The sequence below is a fragment of the Canis lupus genome, chromosome 16 (assembly GCF_011100685.1).
Source record: "Canis lupus familiaris isolate Mischka breed German Shepherd chromosome 16, alternate assembly UU_Cfam_GSD_1.0, whole genome shotgun sequence".
NCBI lineage: Eukaryota > Metazoa > Chordata > Mammalia > Carnivora > Canidae > Canis > Canis lupus.
This window is the reverse complement of record NC_049237.1, coordinates 5,934,898-5,960,583: the sequence shown is the minus strand read 5'-3', so window position 1 is coordinate 5,960,583 and position 25,686 is coordinate 5,934,898. Positions and strand designations below refer to the sequence as shown.

The window sequence follows — 25,686 nt, the reverse complement described above, 5'->3', positions numbered from 1 at the left end:
CCATCGTTTAGGTCTTGGCCATATGAGTGTCTCTGTATACTTGTCGCCTATACAAGTATACAGTAATCTTACGAGTAATCTGATGGGGGGAGATATGTTTATAGGGCTTGAGGGGGAATAAGAAGGCTGGAACTCAGTCAGAGACACGGAAAACCCTCTACATTGATGCTAACGATGGTAGCATGCAGGCAAAAGCGGAACAGGCAAATCAGGGGCAGTCAGTGTGCCTCGTGGTAACCGAACCCGTGGGGAATTTGCATCCTCACTGAACTGAGCTCTCGTGTCGCCTGGAGCCCAAGCATCTGCCTTCTAAGTGGGCTCTGGTTCAGATGTAGAGGAAGACATCGGTCTTCTCACATCCCCAGGGAAAGATCCAAAGGGGGGCCGTGGGTCGGGGGTAGGGAGGAGGCCAGGGGCCAAGACAAAGGCTCAGAGTGGTGGGAAGAGCGGAGAGGCCAAAATGCAGCCCGCCGTGTCCGCCTTCTTCATGCTGCTCTTTGTCCTGCTGTGTGTCCTGGGGATCCTGGCCAACGGCTTCATCGTGCTGGTGCTGAGCAGGGAGAGGATGCGGCGGGGGAGGCTGCTCCCCTCCGACGTGATCCTCCTTAGCCTGGGCGCCTCCCGCTTCTGCCTGCAGTGCGTTGGGATGATGAACAACTTTTACTACTACCTCCACCTGGAGGAGTACAGCACGGGCCCGGCTCGGCAATTCTTTGGCCTCCACTGGGACTTCCTGAACTCGGCCACCTTCTGGTTCGGCTCTTGGCTCAGCGTCCTCTTCTGCATGAAGATCGCCAGCTTCACCCACCCCACCTTCCTCTGGCTGAGGTGGCGGCTCCCAGGCTCGGTGCCCTGGCTCCTCGGGGCTTCCCTCCTGATCTCCTTCCTCGTCACCCTGCTCTTCTTTTGGGGAAACCATGCCGTGTATCAAGGATTCCTAATCAGAAAATACCCCGGGAACATGACCTTCCAGCAGTGGAGCAGGAGGCTGGAAATTCACTATTTCTTGCCCCTGAAATTCATCACCTTGTCAGTGCCTTGCTCTGTCTTCCTGGTGTCCATCGCACTGTTGATTAATTCCCTGAGGCGACACAGGGGGAGGATGCGGCGCAGTGGCCACGGCCTGCAGGACCCCAGCAGCCAGGCTCACACCAGGGCTCTGAAGTCCCTCGTCTCCTTCCTCATTCTGTATGCTCTGTCCTTTGCGTCCCTGGTCATCGATGCTGCGGGTTTCTTCTGCTCGCAGAGTGACTGGTACTGGCCCTGGCAGATTTTAATCTACCTGTGCACCTCTGTCCATCCCTATATCCTCATCCTCAGCAACCTCCGGCTCCGAGGGGGGTGCAGGCAGCTACTTCTGTTGGTCAGGGGCTCCCAGCTGGCCTAGGTGGCACGGTCTCATCCGGACCCCCAGAGGGGACTCGGGGACGATGACAGAGCCAGTGCCCACGGACGCAGAAATAGCTTCATGGGCAGAGAGATACCCATTGGATTCGACTCTGGGCTCCCCACCTTGGGGAGTGGAGGGGGAGTCAAATCTGGGGATGCTCTGAGTGAGACTCCTTCCTTGGGACACTGGTAAATGGGGCCCCCTGGGGCTCAGAGAGCCAGTATTGTCCAGAAATTCAGAATGTAAAATTTTGTCTACTCTCCGTTTTGTATCCCCTCCATTCCACGGCAGCTTTAAGTTAAAAAAGTCTTGGGGCAGCCCGGGTGGCGCAGCGGTTTAGCACCGCCTTGGGCCCAGGGCGTGATCCTGGAGACCGGGGATCGAGTCCCCACGTCGGGCTCCCTGCATGGAGCCTGCTTCTCCCTCCTCCTGTGTCTCTGCCTCTCTCTCTCTCTCTCTCTGGGTCTCTCATGAATGGATAAATAAAATCTTAAAAAAAAAAAAAGTTAAAAAAGTCTTGATTAGGGGCGCCTGGTTGGCTCAGTCAGTTAAGTGTCTGCCTTTGACCCAGGTCATGAGCCTGAGTCCCACGATGAAGCCCCGAGTCGGGCTCCCTGCTCAGCAGGGGGAGCCTCCTTCTCCCTCTCCCTCCGCAGCTCCCCTGGCTTGTGTTCTCTCTCTTACTCTCTCTCTCTCTCTCTCTCTCAAATCAATAAATAAAATCTTAAAAACAAAAATTCTTGATTAACAGTACATGTGATCTCAACAGCTTCCCAGGGAATGAAGAGAAAATGTGCTTATGGCTGAGCTAGGGTGTGGATGGGGAAGGAGCATCCCTCCTGAGGATAATGTGATGGTTGCCATGGGAGCCCCAGAGGACAGTAGTTGTGGCCCACAGTGGCCAGGGCTGTGATGTCTAGAGGAGCCCTCCCTTCTGTGGAGATTCTTTCGTTCTCGCCACACTTGTAGAATTTGATTTTAATTTTGTGAAAACCACTGGAAGGTTTCTCGACACCAACCCGTCTCTTTTCTCATGATTCTTTCCATTGTTCTGCATTCGGTTTTCGCCCCTCTGAGGTCTAAGTGGCAGCCAGACTTTTTCCATGTTTATTCTTCCTTTAGAATCTCACATTGCGATTTTCCCCATTTCCAAATTGTCTCTGGAACTTTTTTTGTTTCTCCTCAAGCAGAAGTCACAAAGTCCCATGTTGATTGAATAAGCATGTACTTTTAGTTCTGAAAAACGAAGACTCAAGAGTTTCACTTAGTTTGTGTCCCAAAACTGTTTAAACTCCTTTCGTTTTAGGAATCACCCCATTAAATCTTATGTTTAAATATTATTTTCAAATAGTTTGCTCCAATTACTATACAAACATTTCTAGAATTTCGGAAAAAAAAATTCTATTTAGAGTTGGGTGCCTCTAAGGCAGGCGTAAGAATTTTTGCTCAAAGACACCAGTGTGCAAATTTCCGAGTCTTAACTCCCAACTGGATTCCTGGCAGGGACAAATTTTAATGTTCTCTGAGAGTGAAAACAATTTCCCTACTGCTTGGGGTATATGCTGCCGAGTAGAAGTACACTCATGGACTAAAATCTTTGTGCAGATGCAGATTATTCTATATTTTTACTCTAAACATGTATTTTTAATAGGTAATATATTTGCATGGTTAAAAATTCAAAATGTACTAAAGAGTGTATGTTAAAAAAATCTCTCTCCTACCTTTCCCCTCTGAGGCATTCTTAATAGTTTTATGTCTGTCCTCGAGATATTTCATTGTATAGCAGAAAGCCACTAATATCAAACTACCAAACCAGTCAACCAGCTTACTTATGTATTCTATACTAGTAACTAACTAACTAACTAACTAGCTTCTTAACTATGTTCTCCTAGTCTCCTTCTACACAGATGGCTGCACAGTATGCATGCTGCTCTGCTCCTTGCTCTTTCTACTTAATAATTGTCTTGGAGATCTTCACATTGTGGGAACACGCAGCATTTCCTCACTTTGGGGTTTACCGTTTTTTGTTTTTGTTTTGACATAGATGCACCACAATGTCTTTAAATGGTCACTAGTTTGTGGTCATTTAAGTTGCTTCCTGTCTTTCCCTATTATGACAATGTTGCAATGTTGAATGAATCTCCTACATAAGTAATCTTGCACATGTGCCAATTAACTGTAGGATAAATTCCATGAAATGGGATTACTGGGTCAAGTGGCATGTGCATTTCTAATTTTGACAGATACTGTCCTCTATAGGTTTGGATCAATTTACTTCCCCATCAGCAATTTATGAGTGCACTTATTTTCACACTTCCTTTTTTGCCAATCTGTTAGGTAAAAAATGGCCTATTAGTAGAGTTGTCATTTGTGTGATTCCAATTTTGAGTAAGGTTTATTATTTTATGTTTAGAGTCATTTGTGTGTTTATTTTCTGTAAACAGTCTATATCTTCGCTTAATTTTAGATTTGAATTTTTGCTTTTTTTGTCTTATTGGCTTACAGGAGCTCTTTATATTTTAGAGAAATCAACTCTTTGTTGTTGTTGTTGTTGTTGTTTTAAGATTTTATTTATTCATGAGAGACACAAAGAGGACAAGAGGCAGAGACACAGGCAGAGGGAGAAGCAGGCTCCACGCAGGGAGCCTGATGTGGGACTCGATCCCGGGTCTTCAGGATCAGGCCCTGGGCTGAAGGCAGGTGCTAAACTGCTGAGCCACCCAGGCTGCCAGAGCTCTTTGTTTTTGATACAAGAGGCAAAACACTCCCCCACCCTCAGTGGCTTTCATTTTAATTTTTCTTGATACCAATATTAATTTTAAAACATTTTTTATTTTGAGATTTTATTTATTCATTTATTTCTTTGAGAGAGAGAGAGAGAGAGAGCAAGCACAGTTGGGGGGAAGAGCAGAGGGAGAAGCAGACTGTGTGCCGAGCAGGGAGCCTGATGTCAGGCTCCATTCCAGGACCCTGAGATCATGACCTGAGCTGAAGGTAGATGCTTAACCAACAGGCCCACCCAGGTACCCCAAAACCTTTTTGTTTTGAAGCAATTATAGACTCCCAGGAAGTTGTAAGAATAGTACAGAGCCCTAGGTCCCCTTCACCCGGCTTCCTTCAGTGGTGGCATCTTGCATTGCCATAGTATGATCTGGACACTGGGTTGATACAGCAATGCACTGATACAGGTGCATTGCTGCTAAGAAGAGTGTATGCAGTTTTCCCTCTTCTTTCAAACCTGCATTCGTGTGTATATGTGATTTGATGCAATTCTATCCCATGTGCAGATTCATTTAGCCATAATCGAGGAACAGAACTGTTCTATCATCCCAAAAGAAGTCCTTCACGTTACCCTTTTGCATTGTATCTGCCTCCCACCTTACCCTCTGCGTGTTTTTGCATTTTACTTTTATAATATATTTTTTGCCATGCAGATTTTGTTTTTGTTTTTTGCTGTACTTATTTATTGCTGTATTTATTTAAAACAATAATGATTGCTTGGATTTTGTCTCATAGTTTAAAGGCATTCCTCACTTTGATATCATAAAAAAAACCCTGCCTTTTAGTTTCTTCTAGCATTTTTATGCTTTCATTTTTATATTTAAATACTTGGTCTTTGTGGAATGTATTCTGATATAAGATATCCTATGTGGATGAATTCTATTTTTTTTCCAAATGATTAGCTTGTTGCTTTAACACTTTTTTTTTTGCTTTAACACTTTTTATTATATATATCTTTTCTCTGCTTATTTAAAAGCTACTTTTTATCATTACCAAATCCCTATGCATATTGGTTTATTTTTACACTTTCTCTTCTGTTTTACTATCTTGCTATAATCATGTGTGCCACCACCACAGCATTTTGACTATTTTAGGTTTATGATATTTGAATGACTAGTAAACGAGTCTTCATTAATCTTCTTTTCCAATTTTCATGGCTATTATTTTAAAAATAATAGTATCTGGTCCCAAACAAAAATTTCTTTTTAGGAAAATTAAATTGGATACTGCTAAATGTATAATTCAGCATAAGGAAACATACAGATCTGTGATGTTGAGCCTTTCTGTTCAAGAATATGGTATGCTTCTCCGTTTATTTAAGATTTCATTACTTTCAGTAGTGTTTTAATGTTTTAAAATACAGATTATTTTACATGATGTAATGTGAATGCCTATGTATAATTGACCCTTTATGCCTTAGTTTCCTGGCATATTGCCTGAGGTGATAACAAGTAATTGCAAAGATTGAAGTAGGTAATGTATTTACGTGACACATTAGTATTCATTGTAACTGGTTAATAATTATTATTGTATTGCATAGCTAATACTTAAAAAATTATTATTATTATTTTCTGTATCTGCATCAGTATGAAAAAAGTAGAGAAACTCGAGTATGGCAAGGACCTTTCTAGTCACCAGGAAAGACTAGTGTTTTGTTTTTTTTTCTTTCTTTGACATCTCTTGTTTTTTTCCCATTCTTTCAATTTTTTTCAACTGTTAAATCAGGCCAATAGGCTTGGTATGAGTGAGATAAAGAAAAAACCACTTGTGGTGGGTAAGAAATCATTGAGAAAGGATTTTGATGCTGAAGGGGGCCACTGGAGGCTCACTAAGGGGCTGTGATTCTCAGAGATTAGTTTACTTATGCAACTTTTTATTTTAGTTTTTATTTAAATTCCAGTTAGTTAACATACAGTGTAATATTAGTTTTGGGTGTACGATATAGTGATTCCACACTGTGATTACCTGGTGCTCATCACAGCAAATATCCTCCTTGATGGCCGTTACCTCTTTCTCCCATCCCCCACCCGCCTCTGGTGGACCATCAGCTTGTTCTCTGTAATTAAGATTCTGTTTCTTAGTTTGTCTCTTCCCTCACCCTTTGTTCATTTAAAAAAAAAAAAAGTTATTTTTCAAACTCCAATGCAGGGCTTGAACTCATGACCCTGAGATCGAGACCTGAGCTGAAATCAAGAGTTGGATGCTTAACTGACTGAACCACCCATGGGCCCCTGTTCATTTGTTTTGTTTCTTAAATTCCACATAGTGAAATCATATGGTATTTGTCTTTCTCTGAGTGACTTATTTTGCTTAGCGCTTAAGTAGCTTTTGACATCAGCTAAGGGAGACAAAAAAAAGAGACAAGAGTTTGTTTTATTTTTTTGTTGTTGAAGACATAAAGGGGAATGTAGTTATCTAGCTGTTTAAACTGGATAAACTAGCTCTTTAAACTTTGTTCTGTGTTATGAGTTATAATGTTGCTATATTGAGCTGTTCTAATGAGAAAAGAAGTGAAAAGACTAAGAAAAATAAATTGGAGATTAAATCAATGGGAAATCAGATTGATTGGTGGACTTTGGACCATGTGCTAGGCTTCCACAGCACTCTTCTGGTAGCATTTCCTATTGATTCAGCTCTGTGGTGTCGGGAAGGCTTAGCTGAAACCCCTATCTTATCGACCTGTGGCAAATATCACAGCTCACTGCTAGAGGTTTCATAAAAGAAATTTTGTAAGATTTAAAAACATAATCCAAAGCAATACAGAAGTCAGGATATGTTAACCTTTTACAGGGCCGCAGATTGTTTGCAAACGTATTTGATTAGCAGATATTTTTGGGGTGCCTCCCTATAGACAGTGCCCCATGCTGAGGATAAAGCAGTGAGCATTACAGACGTCATTTCTACTGCCATGGTGTTTACAGTCTTGTAGGGAGCCAGGGGCAAACTGTCTAGTCATACAAATGAGCATATCATTACAAATTTCTCAGGAGGTGATAACATTGTGGATGAGATGACGTTTAAACACACAATTCCAGGTGCTTGTAGGCCTGAAAACCTATCAGTAAGTTCCAGGCTGAGAACCCTGGTCTCTAGTGGTATCTTGGTTGTGTGATTATGTGAAGCAAAGAGTGCTGTAGGGGGGAGATTTTTGTTCTAGATAAAAGAGGCTGCATTTGTGCTCTGCTCCCAAAGCAAGGAGGTCTTGCCATCAGGATCCTCTGCCATGGAAAATCCCAGATCTGTTCAGAATGGTCACAGAACGATGGTCCCTCATGCTCATTTATTTACTCCCTCCTTTATCTTCTGAGTGGCTCTAGAAATCCTCTCCTAATATAGTTCCCACTGTGGACTTGAGTTTTTCTCTCCGAGGCTTCATGCATTGGTTTATTTCCCATGGGGAGGAAAAAAAAGTATGAAGGCTGTGCCAGCCTAATGCCTTTGTTGAGACTCAGACCCATTTTGTGAATCAGTATTAAAAAAGCAGACTCCAGGGCAGCCCTGGTGGTGCAGCGGTTTGGTGCCGCCTGCAGCCTGGGGTGTGATCCTGGAGACCCGGGATCGAGTCCCGCATCGGGCTCCCTGCATGGAGCCTGCTTCTCCCTCTGCCTGTGTCTCTGCCTCTTTTTCTATGAATAAATAAATAAAATCTTAAAAAAAAAATAAATAAAAAAGCAGACTCCAAATCCCTCCTTAACCAGGATGGGACCTGTCTAACCAGAGGATTGCCTCCTGAGATATGGCATGAGATCAGAAACAACAAGGTTGTTATCAGAGGTGACGCTTACAAAAATGCTAGGTAAACTGTTTATTTTTACTCAGTCTTCAGAGTGTTACTCAGATGGAATGGTTATCTTTTCATTAAAAAAAAAAAAAAGAGGAAAGTAGAAGGCACTTTACAGTTATACCCTCTGTTCAATCTCTATTTCAAGATCTGTTCACTTTTACTTTTAACATTTCCTTATGTTTTAAATAATTTCTGGTCTACATTCTTCCCAACTCTTTTGGTTTTTGAAACCTCATCTACCCACTCTACGAAGCCCACCCTAATTAGAGGAAGTTGAATGATAAATAGTTGTTTCACTTAACTCCCTCTAGTTAAGCATAAAATTGAGTTTGTTGGACTAAAAGAAGAAAAAGTCTGTGCTATTGGTTTTTGTCTCAGTTGGTCCAACAGGCCTGGGGCAGAGGAAGAGGACAGTTTCTGGACACCTATCAGATGTGTTAGTCCCTAAATCAAAAACTCTGCTGTCTTGCCAGGGCCTCTAAAGTAAATTCCTTGACCGAGTCTTCACAGCCCTACCAAGCCCATCCCCTCTTTGCAGCCTTATTTCCGCCTCATAACTCCTCAGAATGAAGTCTTGGCTCTAACCAAACTGGTTTGCTCACTCTTTCCCAGACAGAACTCCGTTTTTTCTACCTCCTCACTTCATTTGTGTCGTTCCCCCACACACAGGAATGAACACGTCTCTCCTGACTCCCTCAACTGTCCAAATATGCCCATTTTCTATGGTCCAGTTTAATTTTTTCCTCCCCTTTAATGCTTTTGCAAACCATCCAGATTTTTCCCCTTCATGGGAGAATTTTATGAGTTCCGTGGGGTTTTTAATCTCTATCTTGTATTTGGAAATTAACCAAATATTCCCTTATTGTATTTTTTGCATTGTAGGATTATGTTGCAGTCTTTCTTTTTCTTTCTTTCTTTCTTTCTTTCTTTCTTTCTTTCTTTCTTTCTTTCTTTCTTTCTTTCTTTCTTTTTTTTTCTTTCTTTCTTCCTTCTCCTCCTCCTCCTCCTCCTGCTGCTGCTTCTTCTTCTTCTTCTTCTTCTTCTTCTTCTTCTTCTTCTTCTTCTTCTTCTTCTTCTTCTTTCTTTTTCCCACTTATCTCTTATCTTTCTAGTCTCCAGGTTGTGGGAAGGATCTCCCAGACTTTGTATGTCTCTTGCAGCACCTGGTGTGGTATATGGCACACAAATATATTTACTGATTGATATTTCTTTCTGAGATCTGAATGGTGTTCCAGGTCCTTATTGCTCCCAGCACTTGGGAGGAGGATGTCGGGATGGTAACTGTGGTGAGCAAGGGCTTCAGGCAGGGCAAGGAAGAGGTGTTCATTAAACGTGGTATTTGGTGATTGACTGTAGAGGCCAAGTTGACATTTAGGGCAGCGGTGAATGTGGTTGTGAGGATTATGCTAAAGCTCACCCAGTCAACAAGTGTTTGACATTTCTGATTAATTTAAACTGTTTTTGAATCTTGAGGAGCCTGGGCCAGAGCTACAAAGAAGATTTCAGAACTTAAGTCATTATCTATATAAGTCTTCAAAAACAAAGAGTGCATTTTTCACACACGGACACATACATACCACACAATGTGCACAGTTGCACTAATACTTAATCCTTAGTATTAAGTACTAAGAAAGACTTAGTACAAGCTTCACTGTCCTTAGGAAGCAGCCTTCTCTTTCTACTTCTGAGTTTGTCTGTAGTTCTCTATTAACACAACTGGGTTCCTAGCCAGCATTCAGCTCTGTGCACCAGTAGCACCACTACCCTGGAGCCCACCATTACAACATGGTGTGTGTGACATCCACACAGGCCATGTGGTTCAGCACACGTGCCCACAGGTGGGCAGGTGCATGATGACCAGTGTCTACACCACAAAATTCACTAGGCTTATAAGCCAAGAGACTGCTGTCACATAATGCAGGGGGTCACAGGCAGTCATGTAGCAGTCACAGGCCATAGGAGCCAGTAGCAGGATCTTGGTATCCCTCAGGGCCAGTGAGAAGAAGAGCTGGATCCCACATCAGATGAAGAAGATGGTCTTCTTCTCCAGGAGAAAGTGTGCCAGCATCTGAGGAACCTCCTAGAAGTGTATCAGACATCCAACACCAAGAGGTTGCAGAGGAAAAAGTACATGGGCAGGTGCAGTCGTGCATCCAGTCCGGTCAGGAGGATGATGAGCCCGTTGCCCAGCAGGATCAGCAGGTAGGCGGCTCCAAATAGGACAAAGAATCCAGCCTGGGCCTGCCTGTCATGGAGAGCCCCAGGAGGACAAACTCACTTTCCCAGATCAGGTTATCACTCTTCATGCAGCAGGTGGGCTAGGCAGGAGGCAGGAGGAAGGAGGAGGTAGCTTAGAGAGGCCAGATTCAATCAGAATTCATAGTCTGGGCCTAAACAAAGGACCTCAAGTAGGACTGCAAGAATTTCTATGTGTTTTTTTTTTTTTTTTTTTCATTAGACTCGGAGCTTCTTGAAATCAGGGACCTTTTGCAATTTTTCTTTTCTTTTTTTTCAGAGGGAGACACAGAGAGAGTGCCTGTGGCTTGGGGGGAAAGGGAGAGAGAGAATCTATCTTAAGCAGGCTCCATGCTCAGTGTGGAGTCGCTCCCGGGGCTTGATCTCATGATGCTGAGATCATGACTTGAGCCTTAATCAAGAGTTGGATGCTCACATGACTGACCCACCCAGGTGCCCATGTGATTTTTCTTTTTATTCAAAGATTTCTAAGAATTGTTTCACAATAAAATTTTTTGAGTACACAAATTAAAAAAAAAAGTTTAAAGTAGGGGCTTTGAGGATTATTCTCTGATCCTAAGATGTAGGACTTGTGTTCTGGACTTCCTCCTTGTCATTGCTACTCACGCTGGAGCTCGTGGTTCTTCCTGTCTCTCCCATAAGCCAGGCTGGGTCAGTGACTGAGAAAATCACTCACTTGGTTCTCAGTGTGCTGATTAATCAGGCTTATTCTTGGGTTGATAAGATCAGGGCCTCATTGTAGAGCATTATATTAACTATAATTATGTCCCAACTTCTTGTGATTATGCTATTTCCTTGGTGAAATGCTGACATTTATTTGAATGGCAAAGTAAGTGATTTATAAAAGATGAATGCATACATCACGTAGTTGCAATGATAGCATTTGGAACCTTATGGTGCCCACAGATGAAGTCAGTAAGGGAGTGCCTCTGAAACCCTTTGAGCTTTGTCATGTGTAAATCCTTCTGTCATAGCAGAGACAGGTTTGCCCTTGGAACGCCTCCCTGTTTACTTTGCTGGTCTTTAGCCTCTATCAAAGGAAAACATGTCATATTTTCCCATCGTAAAATTGAGCAATTTTATAGTCTTTATTTGTCTGTTGATAGCAACCCCCCTAGCTGCATTGCCATACTCACATTATGTGTCTTTGCAACTTGGGGGGAGGAGATAGTGCTTTTGACTAGTTTAGGAATAAGGAGAGACCACAGGGATGTGGAGAAGAGTCCGACTGCTGGAAAAGTCCATTTGGATGCCCACTGGAGAAGCTTGATATGGAGGGAAAAAGTCTAGATAGTAGGATTTGCCTATGAAAATCCCACATGACCCATGGTGGACACCAGAGCAGTGCCTGCTATAGTAGCTACACAGAAGAATCACGTGGCACACTCTGAAGACTCCAGAAGCCCAGACCATACTCCAGAGCAATTGAGTCACAATCTTGGGTGAGTGAAACACAGATATTAGTGTATTTGTAACTTGTAACGTTTCCCAAACAATTAAAATAGGAAGCTAAGATTGAGAACCACTGCTTTAGGTGGAACCTTTTCATCTTATTTTTGAAGATTCAGGACATGTTCTTTTTGGGAGAGGAAAATATTTTGAGATAAATCTCAAAGAGTTTCTGTGTGGAAAGATCTTTTGGGCTAAGCTTCTCATTCTTTGTTTGAACAAGTTGAGGCCAAGAGAGTTTAAATGATTTGCCTCAAATTCCACTAAATCAGTGAAAAAATGATCCTTGATATCTTGTTTTTCTGGTGTGTGTTGGGTTTTCCTGTAGTCTCGATTTCTTAGATCTTGTCCAAACACAATGTCTCAGAGTATCTTAGGGTCAGGGAAGAGGTAGTAAATAATCAAGTAAGATAATGTGTGAAAAAAACCCTCATAAACTTTAGAGCAGTATCTAAATGAGAAGGATTTGTATTAAAGATATGAGAGATGGGCCGTAGAATCCAACGAAATGGAGATGAAAACAATTCAAGCAAGTCTTCCTAACCAGGTGTAAAGATGAGGCTCACAGCTGGATGCAGGTGAGGAGGGCAAAGCTGCTAGACACCACCCCCTCTCTTTAGCCAGTTGGAACCCACTCTTCCTCCTTTCAGTCCTGTGGCTAGAATGTGTCACTGTAGGAAATACTAAAAATAGAGATTGGCTTTGGCAGGGTACCCCGCTGATTTTCAGAGCCTCACACTTGAGGTGGAACCCCAGATTTTCACAAAAACTATTTCTTTCATCAGTGCAGTAAGTAGCCAAATTTTACTCTCCAAATGTGGCTCCTGAGTGCCCAGAACAGCAACTGAAGTTCTCACCACGGAAGAGAATAAAATGCTAAATAAGAACACAGAAGTGAAAAAAAAAAAAAAACCTGGAAGGACTTTCAAGATTGTCATTTCAACTTTGTCGTTTTACAAAATGAGGAAACTGAGCCTCCGAGAGCAGAAGTGAATGCACGAAGTGGTTCCACCAGCTAGGAGCAGAACTGGACTGGATCTGGTATGGGAGATCATGTTCTCCCTGCTACATCATGTTGTGTTATCACTTGGAGCACACAGAGTATGTCATAGCAGCTAGTGGGGAGCAGCATCCCCCCAGGATGATGTGTGGCACAGGTCTGACTTATGGGGGAGGTGGTGATATCAGGAAAGGTGTAGTGTATGGGATGTTGGGGGGACTCCAGGGGGGACTTTGAATTGCCACAAAGTAATGCAGGGAAACTGTCTGAAGAGCAGTTTGGAGAGGCCAGCAGACTGGTGGTGCGTTCATTAGAGCAGCTGACTTCCTTCTGTTTCATCTGCAAAAGGGAGACATCCGCCCTGGAGTTCAGTGAGAGTAGGAAGCCCACACACCTGGACTCTCAACTTTCTCTGCAGCCAGGGGGTAGAATGAGAAAAGAAACCCTCCAATAAGCCTTGCCTTTTCACTTTCCTTTTATGACTTCTAACAAACTACCTGCTTGAAGGGTATAGAGAGTGTTTTCTCTTTTTACTGTACCCCTTTCTCATTTCCAGCAGAGGTTGGCATATAGAGTTGCTGGACAGACTGACCGAATGAACAAATAGTAAGGAGCGGTTTCCTTAAACTTTACCCTCTCCTCTAGGAGCTCAGGATCCCCTCTCATCTAGTATAGAACTTTCTTATTGATGAGATTATTGATTATTCAGAGTCCGCTCTGTAATAACACCTCAAGAATACTCCACTCAGAAGGGTCTCTTGAGGGTCTAGTTTTTTCTTCCTGATTGCTAAGTGTCCTTCAAATAAGCTGAATCTCTTTAAAGGGATAAGGGCCAAGAATTCTTTTTCCTTTCTTTATTTTTATTTTTACTTTTTAGAGAGAGAGAGAGAGAGAACACACATGAGCGAGGGTTGTGGGAGGGGGGTCGGAGCAGAGAGAGAGAAAGAGAGTCCTAATCAGGCTCTTTGCTCAGCACAGAGCCCAACACAGGGCTTGATCTCATGACCCTGAGATTGTGACCTGAGCCAAAATCAAGAGTCGGACGCTTCACTGACTGAGCCACCCAGGTGCCCCACCCCCCAATTGCTTTTAAATTCTAAAAGTTAAACAGTAGTGTAAGTAGGAAAATATTTTGGACCTGCTGTCCTTTTTCCTAACCTGTAACTTAATGAATTAGTGTCTTCTTCGGATAAACTAGATGTTTGCACTCCTGCCATAAACAATAGAATATGAGTATTATTTTATATACATAGGTATGTTTTCATTATAATGATTGAAAGATGGCTCAGTAGATTACTGTCCCTTCTATATTGTAATTTAATGAAGCATTATAGCTCAACCAGTAAAAAAAGCAATATCCTTGTCTTTAGTTGACACCTTCCGAGCTTTAATAGGTTTTATAAAAAAGATCCCCCTACACAAGTTTGCTCATTCAGTGATCTCGCTGATCATTTTGTACTTTGGTTACGTCAGAAGGTGTACTAGCATATCACACGGCTCAATGCTAGATGTTCCATAGATACGTGATGAAGATAAAGAAAACATATTAAATTATAAGAGCTTGTGATTTGTTCTTCCACACTTACTGAAGAGAAAGAACTGAGGTTTCTTTGCTGTGCAAATGCAAACACTGGGCAAAGACCAGGTCAACACTGAAACATGGAGGCAATAGAGAAAACAAAAGATAATTTTGTTGATTTGTGGGGAGGGAACTTAATAGTGAGGGAAGGAGAGTTAAAACATTTTGACTGGAGATGGGGCTAAGTGCCTCACGTGGGAGTGGGAGCAGGGAGGGAGGATGGCCAATGAAGGGCGGTGGTGGTGGTAGGGGAGAAGGAGGTGAGCAGGGTTGAAGGAGGGAGGGAGCTGACATTCAAGGAAGGGGAAAGAAGCGGATGAAGTCTTAAATAAAAAATGAAAAAAAAATTTTTGCTGGAAATTTCTCCAAAGAAGATGTACAAATGGCCAACAAGCCCATGGAAAGATGCTCAGCGTCATTTGTCATTAGGGACATGAAAATCAAAACCAGGGTGGGATATAATTTCCTACCTACTGAGATGGCTGCCATCAAAGAAACAAAAGCCAAATGTTGGGAGGATGTGGAGAAGTTGGAACCCTTCTTGGGTGGGTGGGTGGGTGGTTCAGCTGTGATGGACAGCACTTCGGTAGGTCCTCAAAAAGTTAAACATAGAATTACCATGTGATCCAGCAATTTGACTCCAAGATATATACCCTAAAGGATTGAAAACAGGTTTTCATACAAAAACATGCACATGGGGACGTCTGGGTGGTTCAGTGGTTAAGCGTCTACCTTAGACTCAGGTCGTGATCATGGGGTCCAGGGATCAAGTCCCATATCAGACTCCCCACAGGGAGCCTGCTTCTCTCTCTGCCTGTGTCTCTGCCTCTCTCTGCATCTCTCGTGAATAAATTAATAAAACCTTTAAAAAATACGTACATGAGCATTTATAATAGCACTACTCACAGCAGCCAATAGTTAGAAAGAACACAAACATCTCCTACCTGATGAATGGGTAAGGAAATATGTTTGTTTTCATATCATGGAATATGATCCAGCCATAAAAATGGAATGCACCACTGCCATGTGCTACGAAAACATTATGCTAAGTGAAAGAAGCCAGACACAGAAGGTCACATTTGTATGATTCCATTTCTGTTAAGAATCTAGGGTAGGCAAATCCATAAAGGCAAAAAGCAGATCTGGGGCTGCCAAGACCTGGGTGGAGGGAGGGGTGGGGAGCGACTGCTTAAAGGGTATGAGGTGCCCTTGTGGGGTGATGATAATTTTTTTTTTTTGATGATAATGTTTTGGAACTAAATAGACATAAGTTTGAACAACATGGTGAATATACTAAGCGCCCCTGAAATGTACACATTAAAATGGTAAAAATCATGAAACCAATGTTATATGAATTTTATCTCACTTAAGCAAAAAGTTTTACTAAGGATTTAAGAAGGTATTTCGGGGACACCTGGGTAGCTTAGTGGATTAAGTGTCTGACTCCTGATCTCAGCTCAGGTCTCGATCTCAGGGTCATGAGTTTAAGCCCCATGTTGGGCTCCACAGCGGGTGTAGAGCCCATTTTAAAAAGTTATAATAAACCACATCTTCTTTATCCATTCATCTTTCAATGGATATGGAAGACTCCTAACTCTGGGAAAGGAACTAGGGTGGGGGGGGTGGAAGGGGAGGAGGGCGGGGGATGGGGGTGACTGGGTGGCGGGCACTGAGGGGGGCACTTGACGGGATGAGCACTGGGTGTTATTCTATATGTTGGCAAATTGAACACCAATAAAAAATAAATTTATCATTAAAAAATAAATAAATATTTAAGGAATTAAAAAAAGTTATAATAATAAAGAAATACAAAGGCTCTCCATTTCCTACTCTGTAACCTTTTGGCCTTTTCTCAGCAGATTGATGAGAAGTTTGAATTGTTCTCAATTTATGGTTTTTTGTTTGTTTACGGGTATGACAAACCAGATATCTGCAATATTTAGGTAAGAGATGTTTTATTTTAACTTGTAAATGTTATTTTAAATATTTTTCTGGACGAAATTATTGCTGTTTTGCTTTCTGGGTTAGAATGTTTAATGCTCAGTCACTCATTGTGTGTTACTAGAATAGAACAAGCTTGGAAACAGATTCTTTCCTTGCTGAGTAGCTCGCCTGGCTCACCTCCGCCGGGGTGTGGCATGATAGATCAAGTGTGCATTCTGAATACATCTCTCTTTTCAGAAGAGTATATCCTTAGACCTGATTATGTAGAAACTATGTGTTTGAGGTTCCGAACGCTTGACTTCCTGGCCAGCCATTTGCCACCACTTGCAAGTCTGAGAGCACAGAGGCATGCAGAGTGATGCTCACATGAGTCACGCACGGTCCAGTCCTGCTTGTTAGGGTTGTGGGGTTCTTTACTCTGAATCTGGCTCCACGTCCCTGTGTGAACTCCCCACCCTACTGAGCTGGGCTGGGCCATCTGTGAGTCACATGGGTGACCTTTGCACCTCTGGCCTAATGCCTGTTTGGTCCCTTGGGCACAGTGAATTCTGTAAATCACAGCTCTCTCGTCTCGTCCCTCTTCTCGCTGGTTGCAGAAAAGCTGAGATATATGGTTGTAGATTTTAGAAGGAAATATACTTTCTTTTTTTGTGCCCTGCCCTGGCTTTTGATATGATCTTCCTTTCTAATTCGTATACGCTGTGGTATCTTTTTATTCTTTTTCCACTTCGTTTTCCGTAGGGTGTATGTATTTATAAATTGGAATTCCCATTTTTAGAATAAGTCAGAGACCAAAAACAGAGTCCAGGGATACAATCCATTTCCCTATTACCTAAAAAGAAAGTAATGCAGATTGTGATCCCCTTACCCACTCCCTTACAGCACGCACATGCACACCCATGCACAGGCACATGCACAGACTCGTGCATCCATCATGCCAGAGGGCACACCCCAAGGTCCATGGCCTTCAGAGTGAGGCCTCTAATGACAAAGTGGCATCCTAAAGTTTTGATTCAGAACTCCTCATCAGAACTCGACTCAGAGCAGCCTTCATCTCCTGGTTGCGCAGACTGTAGATGAGTGGATTCAGCATGGGGGTCACCACGGCATAAAAGAGCACCACCACCTTGTCCTGCTGGGCAGAGGCCGTGGAGTGGGGCTGCATGTAGGTAACCAGGGCCATCCCGTAAGACATGGAGACCACTGTGAGGTGGGACGCACAGGTCCCGAAGGCTTTGCGACGTCCCCCGGTGGAGTGGATCCGCAGAATGGCAGCCACAATGTAGGCATAGGACAGTGAGACCAGGCAGCAGGGCAGCAGCAGCACCACCACACTGGAGGCCACGATGAACACCTGGTTGAGGGTGATGTCCACGCAGGCCAGGCGGACCAATGCCAGAGTCTCACAGGCCACGTGGTTCAGCACGTGGTGCCCACAGGTGGGCAGGCGCATGGTGACCACCGTCTCCACCACAGAGTTCACCAGGCCTATGAGCCAAGAGACAGCGGCCAGCCCAACACAGCACCTTGGGCTCATCACTGCTACATAGCGCAGGGGGTCACAGACAGCCACGTAGCGGTCGTAGGCCATAGCGGCCAGCAGCAGGAATTCGGTACCCCCTAGGGCCAGTGAGAAGAAGAGCTGGGCCCCACATCGGATGAAGGAGATGGTCTTCTTCTCCAGGAGGAAGTGCACCAGCATCTGGGGGACCCCGCTAGAGGTGTAGCAAATGTCCACCACCGAGAGGTTGCAGAGGAAGAAGTACATGGGCAGGTGCAGTCGTGCATCCAGTCCGATCAGGAGGATGATGAGCCCGTTGCCCAGCAGAGTCAGCAGGTAGGCGGCCCCAAATAGGACAAAGAATCCAACCTGGGTCTGCCTGTCGCTGGAGAGCCCCAAGAGGACAAATTCACTCTCCCAGGTCAGGTTGTCCCTCCTCATGGAGCAGGTGGGTCAGGCTGCCAGGAGAGGGCAAAGGCAGACAGGGGTAAGTGAAGGTCCCACCTTAGGAGTCGGGGATTAGGCCATGAGCTGGAACTGGAGCCGAACAGGGATACCTACCGTCAGGTTCCTTAACCTCAGTGCTTGGGGAGAATGCAGGGAAAGTGCTGGAGGAAGGGACAACTAGGTTCTCAACTAGATTGTGAGATTCTCAAGGATTAAGTCCCTGTTCTGGTCATCCTTTTGTGGCTAGGATCCAGCACAGCTACCATTACATAGGAGGTAATCATTCACTGTAGAAGGAAAGAGAGAGGAAGTGATGGAGAAAGGAATGAAGGAAAGACAAAAAAGAAAATTAACAAACAAAGAAAAACTAAGGAAGAAAGTTGGGAAATTGGAAAAGGAGGGAAGTGGAAGATAAGGAAGAAATTCCTGTCTAGTTTTAAGCCAGCATCTGTTCAGCCCCTGTGTGTGCCGGGGTCTGTGCTAGACATCAGGCATCTGTCTGTGAACAAGAGAGAAGCATGAATCCTACTTTCTTGGTTCTTATAATTTAATTAGGGACACCAAGATTAAATTAATAATTACAAAAATTAATTAAGTATAATTGTGCTAAGTGCTTTGAAGGAGAACAGGGTTACTAGTTGTTTAATTAAATTTGTGGCTGTAATTAAATTACCACTGGTTATGTCTTACTTCTCAATAATGTGTAATTTATATAGTAAATTGCCAACATTTATTTAGATGTTTAAATAAAATGATTAACAAAATAATGTAACAAGGGCTTTTGGAAACCAAGAATCATATTCTACTGATTATGAACTGAGTGAAATCCGCTGAATCTTTCAGAGGGAATGAATTCTCCTCTCTCAGCTAGGATTGTGTTGGATTATCTATCTCCCTTCCAACACGTTGACCAACCCAGTATAAAAATAGAATTAAATGCCACCAGTTTTTAAAATTTTTTTTTATTTATGATAGCCACAGAGAGAGAGAGAGAGAGAGAGAGAGAGAGAGGCAGAGACACAGGCGGAGGGAGAAGCAGGCTCCATGCACCAGGAGCCCGATGTGGGATTCGATCCCGGGTCTCCGGGATCGCGCCCTGGGCCAAAGGCAGGCGCCAAACCGCTGCGCCACCCAGGGATCCCCCCACCAGTTTTTCTTAATAGAAACATGTCAAGGTGTATTTCCTGCTCTTAAAACAGTTAATAAACTAATTAACTCATTTATTAAAAATATTTATTGAGGAGGGACGCCTGGGTGGCTCAGTTGTTGAGCATCTGCCTTCAGCTTAGAGCGGGATCCTGGAGTCGTGAGATCGAGTCTCAAATCCGGTTCCCCACGAGGAACCTGCTTCTCCTTCTGCCTGTGTCTCTGCCTCTCTCTCTGTGTCTCTCATGAATAAAAAAAAATTTTTTTTTAAATCTTAATAAAATATTTATTGAGTATCTGAGGCACCATGCTTTCAACCAGCTTCTAGCATGTAATGCCTCTCAATGTTAGGAATTTGTGTTTAGAAAATCAGGGTAACAGATTCAAATAAGAACCTTTAAAAGTGGATCTTGGTAAAATCTGTGACAATCAAATGAGACAGCCAAACAAAGGACAAAAGGAATATATCAGTGTTAAGAAAGCCAGAGTGCAGCCACAGAAATAAATACAATAGAAGTGAAAAGCATAATCTGATAGAAAGTTCTTCTGGCTGAGCATAGTGGCCTGGGAGTGAGCAGAGAACCAGGGTGGAGGAGGCATCCCCCACCTTCCCTGCAGCCCTGGTCGTCCCTGCGGAAGCTAGAAATAGAAACTGACTTTAGAGGCTCAGGGTTGGAGACCCAGGACTGAGGCCAGAGGATGATGGCTGGTGGCTGGGTTTTGAACACCACCCCAGGGAGCCTTTGGCTGCCTTTCGAGCGGGGTTCTGGTATCAGCCAGAGGAAGTAACTCCACTCCGATCTATATGATCTATAGGCTGCCAAGCATCCAGAATTCTCCCCCTCAGAGTCGCTGCCATGGATCCAGATTCCCTTCAGAAGAGCCCTGTTAAGAAAAAGAGCCTTGATAAGAAAATCAAGCAGGTGAGAAGTGAAAGGAGCCATGGGGATCACATACCCACCCATTTCATCTTATAGATGAGGAAGCCAAGGAACAGGAGTAAGGTGGTCGGCCCAGGTGTCCCATCTCCCCGGGAAGCAAGGTGGAACCAGGCTTAAGTCTGGATGGCACAGTCTCAGCTCTTACTGAGACTGGTAGTGAGGGGTGGGAAGGAGTTGTGGGAGGATGTGGACTAGGGACGGAGGCACCTGAGGGATCTCAGATTGGAGGCCCAGCAGCTGTCTTGCCGTGGAGAGAAACACTGTGTAGCTAGTGGGAAAAGCTTTGAATGAGAAGTCAAGGGATCCAAGTTCTAATTCTCCTCTTCCATTAGCCTGCTATGCACCCCGGGCTAGTTGCTTGAACTCCCTGAGCCTCGATTTCTTCATTTGAAATGTGGGGATAATAATAATGTCTACCTCGTAATATTTTGAGTAAGATCAGATGAAGAAATGAACACGAATGTGCTTTGTAAAGTACTAAGTAAGCATAAGTGGCTCTGTTATTATTATCATTATGTTTAATAATAAGCAAGTCAATTTCACTGAAGTAAGTTCTGCCCAGTGATTCGGAGACAAGAAACAGTACGAATATGTGCTATAGAGGCCAGAAAGTTAACAGCCTATAAATAAATATAAATCCCCTTTCAATAAATCCTATTGCCTAAATAACTTAATGATAGAGACCCTGCTTCAATAAGCGAAGAATTAAGGTGGAGAGTTTGTCTATACCCAGTGGGTAGTACTATGCTCTACAAGCAGTATGAGCTCAATACCTTTTTTTTCCAATAAAACTTTGATGCTGTTTTTATTTTAATTTTTAAAAAAGGATTCTGTTTATTTGCTTGACGGAAAGCACAAGCAAGGGGAGTAGCAGATGGAGAGGGAGAAGCAGGCTGTTGGCTGAGCTGGGAGCCCAGTGTGGGGCTCGATCCGAGGACTCTGGGATCATGACCTGAGCCAAAGCAGGTACTTAACAGATTGAGCCACCTAGGCGCCCTTGATGCTGTTTTTAGATGGTGATAAACTATTTTTATTAATAGATGGTCTTGCTCTCAGCTTTTGGGGATTAGAGATTTTCATTCCACTTTGCTGGACTTAGTGTATATTTACTGAGCATTGAGTAGTGACTGCTCCCGTGGCAGGTGTTGGGTGATGGGATCATACAGCCTAGTCTCCCTCTCCAGGAATTCAGCCTGGCAGAAGGATAGAGAGGGTGAGTTATCATGACCTTATCAGAGTTTTCAAAGGAAGCTACCATGTCTGGTAACTGGAGACATAATGTCGGATTATGTAAATAACCAGCCACATATATAGAAATAATAAGGTAAAAGCAAAGAAACAACCAGTGAATTGGCTTCTTGAAAGAGTAGATGCAGTTTAAGGCACATGTAGATTGGTAGTAAAGAGACCTGGGTTTCAACCCTGTATCAATAAACCATCTAGATATTATTTTAGACCAGTACCTTTATGAGGCATATTTTCTTCATCTGCAGAATGAGCACTTTAGGTAGACACCAAGATTTCTCCAGCTCTAAAGGTCTGCAATACATGACTATATGTAAGCTATAGTTTAAAGCAATAAAGAGGGGAAAAGAAGTCCTTCAATCTTTGGTTACTCTAAGAATGCATAGCTAGTGAGACTGTGGGCACTAAGGTATTATGGGTTACTGGATTTGGGGATCAAAGCATTCATATCACACATAACTATTTGGAGAGATGCCATTGAATGGGATCAGATGGACTTGAAAAGAGAAGTTAAGGAAATAGGGAAGGGGGCCTTAGAGATAGAAATGGGAAAACCACTTGGATCAAAGATTCTTTCCAAAGCGGGACCCAGGGAATTCCTAGAGTGGGATGACCCCTAACAAACCTACCTTAGTTTCCCTAAGGATTATGCTTCTTAATGACTGAGAATATTCACCTTCTTTTTCAAGAAAAGATAGGCTTATGTCTATGTTTGGTTCTTACAGTAACTAAGCTCAGCTCTTTCTGCATTCCTTCTTATCTCCAACATAATGCAAATGTCTTGAGGCCAAGAAAAGAGACTTATCCCTTTTGACCTTCCACTCTTGGCTGTTTTGAATGTGTGTCTGTCTCTCCTGAGCACTTCTGTTTATACTGTTGATTAGGTGACTGACCAAGACAGGAGGACTTGGTTGAGGGGCTCAAAAACAATGAGTTGCATTTTCTGGGTCATGGGAAGAATCAAGAGCCTCCAACTATAATAGTGAGAAAAACGCAGGGGAGGATCCCAGGGCAGTCCTGGCTGCTCCCAGGAATTTGGTCTCTACTCTCTCACTGCCTCCTCACAGCCTTCCCTGTCGTGGGGGACTCACCAAGGCTCAGTGTTCATCTCATGCACATAATTCCTTTTGGATGAGGAGGTGGCATATTTCTCAGGAAGCCTCGAAGCAGGAGTCCTCTTCTGGGGGATGGAGGTTTTATGTTCTCAGTCTAGGATGATAACTTTTCAGAATGTTAAGAATCCCCAGAGGGCAATTACTTGTTCTTGGTGTGTTCCTTCATTCACCCCTGCCCCAAGCTACTTCCCCGCAACCACAGCTCCCCACTTGTCTGAGTTCCCCGTGGGATCAACATTTTGAAAACATTTTATCTCCACTTTTAATTGTCCTTCTAGTTCCTAGACTGATGAGCCCATCTTTGAGTTTTGGGTTTTTCACTGCTATTCAAGGCTATGGCATTGCTGGAGACTTTTGGCAGGAGTCAGGAGACAGGAATATTTCCTCTGAGTCGATGGAAAGGGATTGAGATTCATTGGGAAACAGAAGAGGTGCTAAAATCTCAGAGCCTGATCTCCTTTCTAAGGGAAGTAGATGAGTGCACCTTCTCCCCTCTTTCCACACACCTGGTTTTAGTGACCAGGGAGTGGTAAGACTGCACAGAAAAACCATCATGTCTGTGGCCTGGAAGCCACCAAAAAATCCCAAGGTCATAGTCAGGAAAATATTTCCATGGACTCCTTAGTGGTCTCCAATATCACATTTCTGTTGAGTTGTTTCCTTTGCATATTTTCATATCACTGGAGGTTTTTCTACCTTTTTTTTAACCTTTCACTAAGCTTGATATCCTGGTTCTTGATCATCTTCCACAAGGTTTTAAGCTCTTTACTGGATTTACGTAGAAGGAGCAGAGAAAACAATGGGTCAGGATGGGGTTTTACTCCCAATATTTACCTATCCATTTCCATGCAATAGAACATGGGTCTTTGAGAAGATAGGAAGAAAAAACAGGGATGTTATTACCAAGTAATTCATTAGAATTTTTCTATAATAATATCAGCAAGATAATGGTTTAATTATCTTGAAGATTTGTCACTCTAATGACAACAGACTGGGGGAATCACACAGCAAAGTTCAGGACACCAAGGACCTGGAGCTGTTCTAAATTTATGGTCCATTGAAAGAAAAACTGATGGGACTTTCTGTCTGAGAGCTGTACCCAAAAGTTGAGGAGGATGGCAGAGTAGAAAGGAGTCTGAGGACACCATGAAGTAGAAGAGAAAAAGTGACACCTGCCAGGTGGCCTTGTGATGCACATCAAAGGTAGACTCAGTATGGTCTGATGTAGGTGAGCCACGTACAAAGGAAAAGAACGTTTGGGTACCATCTTCCAGATGACCTAGTGTATGATCATCTAAGGAAAATATCTCCTTGCTGGTAAGATGGAAATGCATCTTTCCTACTTTTCCAAATACAGGTAATATATAACTGGATGAAGAGAGTAGGCTATAAAATTATAGGTTCAGTATGATCCTGTATTGCATTAAATACTATACATACAATGGATGTATATAAAGGTAGAAACAGAAAGAATACTGGAAGGATGATCAAAAATATCAATGGATTATCTCTGATAATAGATTTGCAGGTATTTTTCTTTTCTTTTTTTAAATCTATTTTGAAAAATGTCTACAATAAATGTGTTATTTTTCTAATAAGAATCTCAGTGACATTTTAAAATTATTGATAAAGATGTATCCTATTGAGGCAGGACTCCTGTGAAATCAATTCATTGGCTCAAGTCTAGCAGTACTGAACGGCCTTTGAGTAACATGGGTGAGTATTAGGGTAGGAGGAAGGTATCATACTTCTGTCTCATGAAAGTCCTATAATGGCAGATTTTATGTTATTTAGACCATGAAATGTAAATCTGTAAATATCCTGTGGTAGGTACTTTGGACTAAGGACAGGATCATTGTTTTTTTGCTCTGGCTTTAGTATAAATGGCTCTGTGACTCTGGGCATGCCTTTTAAACTCCCTGGATCTCAGTTTCATTGTTTGTGAAACCAAGATTAGATTAACCCTCTAAGGATCCTGCAGTTCTGGAAGTCTCTTTACTAGTGTGGACATTGTAATATTCTGCTTTCGTCCTAGATACAAAGGTCTGAGACTGGAGTCAGACCATTGTGGGTTCCAGACTGTGGTGTTGAGGAGCTAGGAGTAATTGTTTCCTTTGAGCCTGATCCACACCAGAAGTTTCTTTCTTTTTTTTTTTTTCACACCAGAAGTTTCATTGGCAATCAATATTTTATGTACTGTTTGGACCCCTTACCCTTGGAGATAATTCACTTCCGGCATTGTCTATGGAGCCCCAGACCTGCTGCTTGCTGGCTCTTTCTCTTTACTCTTTTGGAATTGCATCCCCACCCACTTCCCCTACCCCCTACTTCTCCACCCTAATATCTCCTTGCCACAAGACTTTCCTGTTGCTATGAATAGTTGATTCACTTCCATTGAACTACTACTATATCTGGTTCTCAGTTATACACATTTCCCATTCATTTCTTTCCACTTGGTAGGTTTTGTTTTGTCTGTTTGTTTTTACGAGAATTAGCTTTCCTCCCACCTTTTCCCAAGGAAATATCAAGAGGCATCTTGACCGGAAACCTGATGACTGCCATACTTAACAGCAATTTTAAAGGCTTTGGATACAGATTATCACTAATTAGCTCTGTTATGAGAGGATCTGAATACTGCTTTCCTTCCTATTTCTAGACACCAGGAAAAAAATTTGTTTTAAAGATTTATGTATTTATTTGAGAGACAGAGGCCGGGGGAGGGGGAAACACATGCAACTGAGTGGGAGGAGGGGCAGAGAGAGAGTCTCAAGCAGCCTCCTTGCAGAGTGCAGAGCCTGAGGTGGGATCTGATCCCAGGACCCAGGAGATCATGACCTGAGCTGGAATCACACGTTGTTTGATTAATTGGCTGAGCCACCCCAGTGCCTCCCAGGAACATTTTTTCAATGGTATTTCTGTGCTTTGGTCTTCTCTGTGCCTAACCAAGTATGTGACTTGGGGGAAACCACTTAAATGGTGGAGGAGGGGATGATGAGAAAGAAAGATTTGGCAACTAGTATTTAATGAGTATGAAATGCTTTGTAAGAAGCATCTCTTTGAAACTTTATGTAATTTCCTCATTATTATTGACATTGGACAGGTACAGTA

The 25,686-nt window shown here is 43.0% G+C and overlaps 2 protein-coding genes and 1 pseudogene across 2 annotated transcripts; 1 reads left to right on the top strand and 2 right to left on the bottom strand.

Moving 5' to 3' along the window:
* Positions 1-460: 460 nt before the first annotated feature.
* On the top strand, positions 461-1,387 carry TAS2R41 (taste 2 receptor member 41). The gene is given in 1 exon segment (NM_001080723.1): positions 461-1,387. A coding segment is annotated over 1 exon segment (927 nt).
* OR2R10P (olfactory receptor family 2 subfamily R member 10, pseudogene) lies at positions 9,663-10,261 on the bottom strand (annotated as a pseudogene).
* Positions 17,184-18,125, bottom strand: OR2R1 (olfactory receptor family 2 subfamily R member 1). The gene has a single exon (NM_001388568.1). The coding sequence runs from the start codon at positions 18,123-18,125 to the stop codon at positions 17,184-17,186; it is 942 nt and encodes a 313-aa protein (NP_001375497.1).
* Between the last annotated feature and the right edge of the window lie 7,561 nt (positions 18,126-25,686).